Below are 4839 nucleotides of genomic sequence, written 5' to 3' on the forward strand. Positions count from 1 at the left end.
AAAGCCCCCCCCCCCCCCTCCCCCCTCATAGTTCTCCTTTAAATGCCACAAAACACAATATAAAAAAAAATTTACAAAATAAAATCTAAAAGGTGAGGTTACAACGAGTAAATAGATATCCAACATGCCCGGGTTAAAAATTGTGTGCGTCTGTGAAACTGCAACAAAATTCAGTACCCCAAAAAGTCCATAGACGACACTTTGGAAGCTCCCACAGGTCATCCGTTTAGAGATACGTATAAATATTGGCCCTAGAATTATTGCTCTCACTCTGGCGTGTGCGGCGATACCCAACGTGTGTAGCGTTATCATTGTTTTCATATGTAGGCGCACCCGATGGGTCGCGGGGGACTTTAAAAAATATATATATATATATTACAATTATTTTTACATTTATTTCATTTAATAATTTTTAAAAACTGTTTTTCGTTTTTTTACTTGAATTGCTATTACATAGGGTGGGCTTACAAGCCCCCCATGTGATAGCATATTGGCAGTGACAGGTCCTCTTTAAGTTTGATGCTGGCAGTCCAAAAGACCCCAGGTGTCACCTTTACACTTGAAATAAGCTATTGAAGTGCAGATCGCAGGCGTCAGGAGCCGAGCACTGACAGTGATGGGACCTGAAGTGATGTAATCTCGTAGTACGGGGAGAAGAGACGTAAACAGACGTTCACCGCTCTCCTCCCCAGTTGCCCCCCACCCCCCCGATACCAGAGAAGCCGGTCTCGGGCCTGTAGGAGGGGCAGCGGAGCCCAGGAAACACGGTGGAGGGGGAGGACGCCGCTTACCAGCCCGTAGAAGCAATATGGCGGCAGCTGAGTCACGAGAATCGCTTCTGTTGTAAAGCTGACAGTCGGCTTTACAAATGTAAACAGAGTCTGTTTACAGACAGCCGCCGGGAGTCTGTTTGTTTTAAACGGGTCCAATGCCAGTGACGTACACTGTACGTCACTGGTCATGAAGGTGTTAATGGATGTTACCCCCTAAGGGATTATACATTTGCTTGTATTTCTTTTATTTTTATTTTGCCCGGACATTCTCTCTTTACATTTATTCTATAAGTAAAGGAAAATCTTTTAAATTTATTTTCAGATTTAAGTTCTCTGAATAATATAAATGTATCGCTGGGGAAGTACTGCGCGCAGCATGTGTCCGAGGGCTACACCCCCATTAAAGGAGACGTCTGTGGGGCTTTCTTCTCAGGTAAGTGACACCATTATCTTTCGGGGCATAGCACTTGTTGCAGCGTCCGGTGAGTCTGGGGAGGATTACTTTCCACAAACCGGTAGTACTTGGAGTAGAGGATCATGCGCTTGAAGCTTTACTTCTGTTAAAGGAGAACTATGGGGTCAGGGCTTTTCCCCATAGTTCTCCTTAGGGTAACGGGAGGACACAAACTAGTGTCCTCCCGTCACCCTAGGCTCAGTATATAGGGAGCTACAGCTCGCGGTATACTGAGACGCAGGAGCGGATCCCGACATCGATGTCGAGATCCGCCCAGCCGCGTGAGTGACAGCTGGCTCTGGCTATCTAGAGGCAGAGCCAGCTGTACCCTCCCCCGTCCGATCCACCAGTCAGCGCTGGCGGATTGGAGAGGGGAATCCAGCCCCTCCCCTGTCACAGCAGAGAGCCGCGACAGGATCGAGAGTTGAGTGAACGCCGGTATGTGTTCTCTCACCTCCCGATCTACTGAGCCGACCTGTGACAGTCTCATTGTCAAGTTCCTCATCTGTTAGCATCCATTCTGTTACATTGAGCTAAACCTAAATGGGGAATTCTGTCTAAAGCTGGTCATACATTGTAATCATTTCTTCGTTCAACCTGAAGGCTGAATAAGAAAAATATATTATATTCCTCCATCAAAGCTTATGGGCATTGATTGCGTAATCTCCCACTGTCCTCATTGTATTCTGACTGTGGCTGCTATCAGAATACCCGAACAGTGGTGGCAGCTGATTGGCTGCCCGCTCTCTTCGTTCAGAGGTTTTCCAACTGGCTCCTTGTGATCAAGGGATGCTGGCCAAAAGGGTGCCAACAACGCCACCCACTCGTGTGCATTTCGTCCAGTTCACGAAGAACCAGACAAAATTTGCATAGTGTGCGGCCAGCGTCAGATGTCATTGTTAACCCTCAGCATCCCTGGTAAGAAACAGGTGATCCCCGCTGTGACCTAGATGTGCTTTGGCATAAGGGAACCTCCTTCATATGTTATGGAGATGCCCAAAATTGACCCGCTGCTGGCAGGACGTGTTGGATATCATTAATCGATCATTACAGATCCTTAGGCAAAGATGGGAATTTTCCGAACCACCATGTGACAATCCTCATTTGAATTGGCTGTAACTAGAACCCTATACCTACCTTAAAATCAATTGCACAGTACTGGCTATCCTCTTAACCCCCCTCATCATGGCTTTGGATAGAATGGGCAAATTCCATCCTACATTTACAAAGCTTGACTTCTATCCATACGGGAAGCTGTCAAAAATTTGAAGAGAATCGCCATGGCCGGCTTAACTATCCAACCCTGGCGCCGTCTTCCTAGGTACCGAGCAGGCTTTTAGGAGATTACAGTCCCCAGAGTAGATAGGAACTCTAAGGCCTCATTCACACGAGAAACGGCCGTCACATACAGCTCCCTTGCTGCGTGCACGGCCATATCGGGCAGCTCCCGGGAAGGACAGGTGCTGGGTGTGATTAGTACGCAGCCCCTGTCCTCTATGGGAGTAGGTGGCCATACGCCGCCCTATACTCACCCCCCGATTGCAGGTCCGTACGGGTGCGGGTGTCCCGGCTCGGGCGCAGACAGGATCCATCCTATCAGCGTACGAGTACAGACACCCGCACGGACGTGCAGGGCGGGTGAGCGTAGGGCGGCGTATGGTCCACCTACTCCCATAGAGAAGGACGGGGGCTGCGTACTAATCACACCCAGCACCTGTCCTTCCCGGGAGCTGCTCGGTACGGCCGTGCACGGACCTCTCATAGTTCTCCTTTTTAAGGAAGCAAAAACCCCTCCAGGGGAACCATATTCAGCAAGGATGTCTGCTAAATGTGTTCCTCATCTGTTAGCATCCATTCTGTTACATTGAGCTAAACCTAAATGGGGAATTCTGTCTAAAGCTGGTCATACATTGTAATCATTTCTTCGTTCAACCTGAAGGCTGAATAAGAAAAATATATTATATTCCTCCATCAAAGCTTATGGGCATTGATTGCGTAATCTCCCACTGTCCTCATTGTATTCTGACTGTGGCTGCTATCAGAATACCCGAACAGTGGTGGCAGCTGATTGGCTGCCCGCTCTCTTCGTTCAGAGGTTTTCCAACTGGCTCCTTGTGATCAAGGGATGCTGGCCAAAAGGGTGCCAACAACGCCACCCACTCGTGTGCATTTCGTCCAGTTCACGAAGAACCAGACAAAATTTGCATAGTGTGCGGCCAGCGTCAGATGTCATTGTTAACCCTCAGCATCCCTGGTAAGAAACAGGTGATCCCCGCTGTGACCTAGATGTGCTTTGGCATAAGGGAACCTCCTTCATATGTTATGGAGATGCCCAAAATTGACCCGCTGCTGGCAGGACGTGTTGGATATCATTAATCGATCATTACAGATCCTTAGGCAAAGATGGGAATTTTCCGAACCACCATGTGACAATCCTCATTTGAATTGGCTGTAACTAGAACCCTATACCTACCTTAAAATCAATTGCACAGTACTGGCTATCCTCTTAACCCCCCTCATCATGGCTTTGGATAGAATGGGCAAATTCCATCCTACATTTACAAAGCTTGACTTCTATCCATACGGGAAGCTGTCAAAAATTTGAAGAGAATCGCCATGGCCGGCTTAACTATCCAACCCTGGCGCCGTCTTCCTAGGTACCGAGCAGGCTTTTAGGAGATTACAGTCCCCAGAGTAGATAGGAACTCTAAGGCCTCATTCACACGAGAAACGGCCGTCACATACAGCTCCCTTGCTGCGTGCACGGCCATATCGGGCAGCTCCCGGGAAGGACAGGTGCTGGGTGTGATTAGTACGCAGCCCCTGTCCTCTATGGGAGTAGGTGGCCATACGCCGCCCTATACTCACCCCCCGATTGCAGGTCCGTACGGGTGCGGGTGTCCCGGCTCGGGCGCAGACAGGATCCATCCTATCAGCGTACGAGTACAGACACCCGCACGGACGTGCAGGGCGGGTGAGCGTAGGGCGGCGTATGGTCCACCTACTCCCATAGAGAAGGACGGGGGCTGCGTACTAATCACACCCAGCACCTGTCCTTCCCGGGAGCTGCTCGGTACGGCCGTGCACGGAGCTGTACGTGCCGGCCATTTCTCGTTTTGAATGAGGCCTAACAGTCTCCCCAACCCCCTCTTTCTGTTGCTATTACCAATGATGAATGGTAAATAATGAGAAATAGTAATACAACTCCTTTTTTATTATTATTATTATAATACGACTCCTACTTATTACTTGAATATGTCTTTTTATTTACATTTGTAACAATTTTCTAATGTAGATGTCACACTGTCTGGTAGTGCTTGATGTTTTTGCATGCTATTCAGTGATCAGAAGATCGCAGGCCGCACTTTAATCCCTTTAGGTACCTCAAGCCACCTTCTTCCATCTTCTGTTTTTTGTTGTTTTACTTAATTTCTGTAACCACAAAATGTTAAAATTTGAGAATTGTTGTTTTTCTCCAATAAAAGTTTGTCGATGGGGGAAAAAAATAAACTGGTGGCGACTTGTTTACAAGGTCCGTGAGCAGGATTCCCTTATATATATACTGGTGGCACCTTAAAGGAGAACTATGGGGGGGGGGGGGGGGGGGGGTTT

General features: G+C 48.3%; 1 protein-coding gene across 1 annotated transcript in view; it reads left to right on the forward strand.

The window, feature by feature from the left end:
* Positions 1-4839, forward strand: part of TDRD1 (tudor domain containing 1) — a 54628-nt gene that overhangs the window by 28630 nt on the left and 21159 nt on the right. The window contains exon 15 of the mRNA XM_018570757.1: positions 1096-1208. Coding sequence (XP_018426259.1) covers positions 1096-1208 — 113 coding nt within the window. The remainder of the gene's footprint in view (positions 1-1095; positions 1209-4839) is intronic.

The sequence above is a fragment of the Nanorana parkeri genome, unplaced genomic scaffold, assembly GCF_000935625.1.
Source record: "Nanorana parkeri isolate BGI_ZX_2015 unplaced genomic scaffold, ASM93562v1 scaffold1592, whole genome shotgun sequence".
In the NCBI taxonomy this organism is placed as follows: Eukaryota; Metazoa; Chordata; class Amphibia; order Anura; family Dicroglossidae; genus Nanorana; species Nanorana parkeri.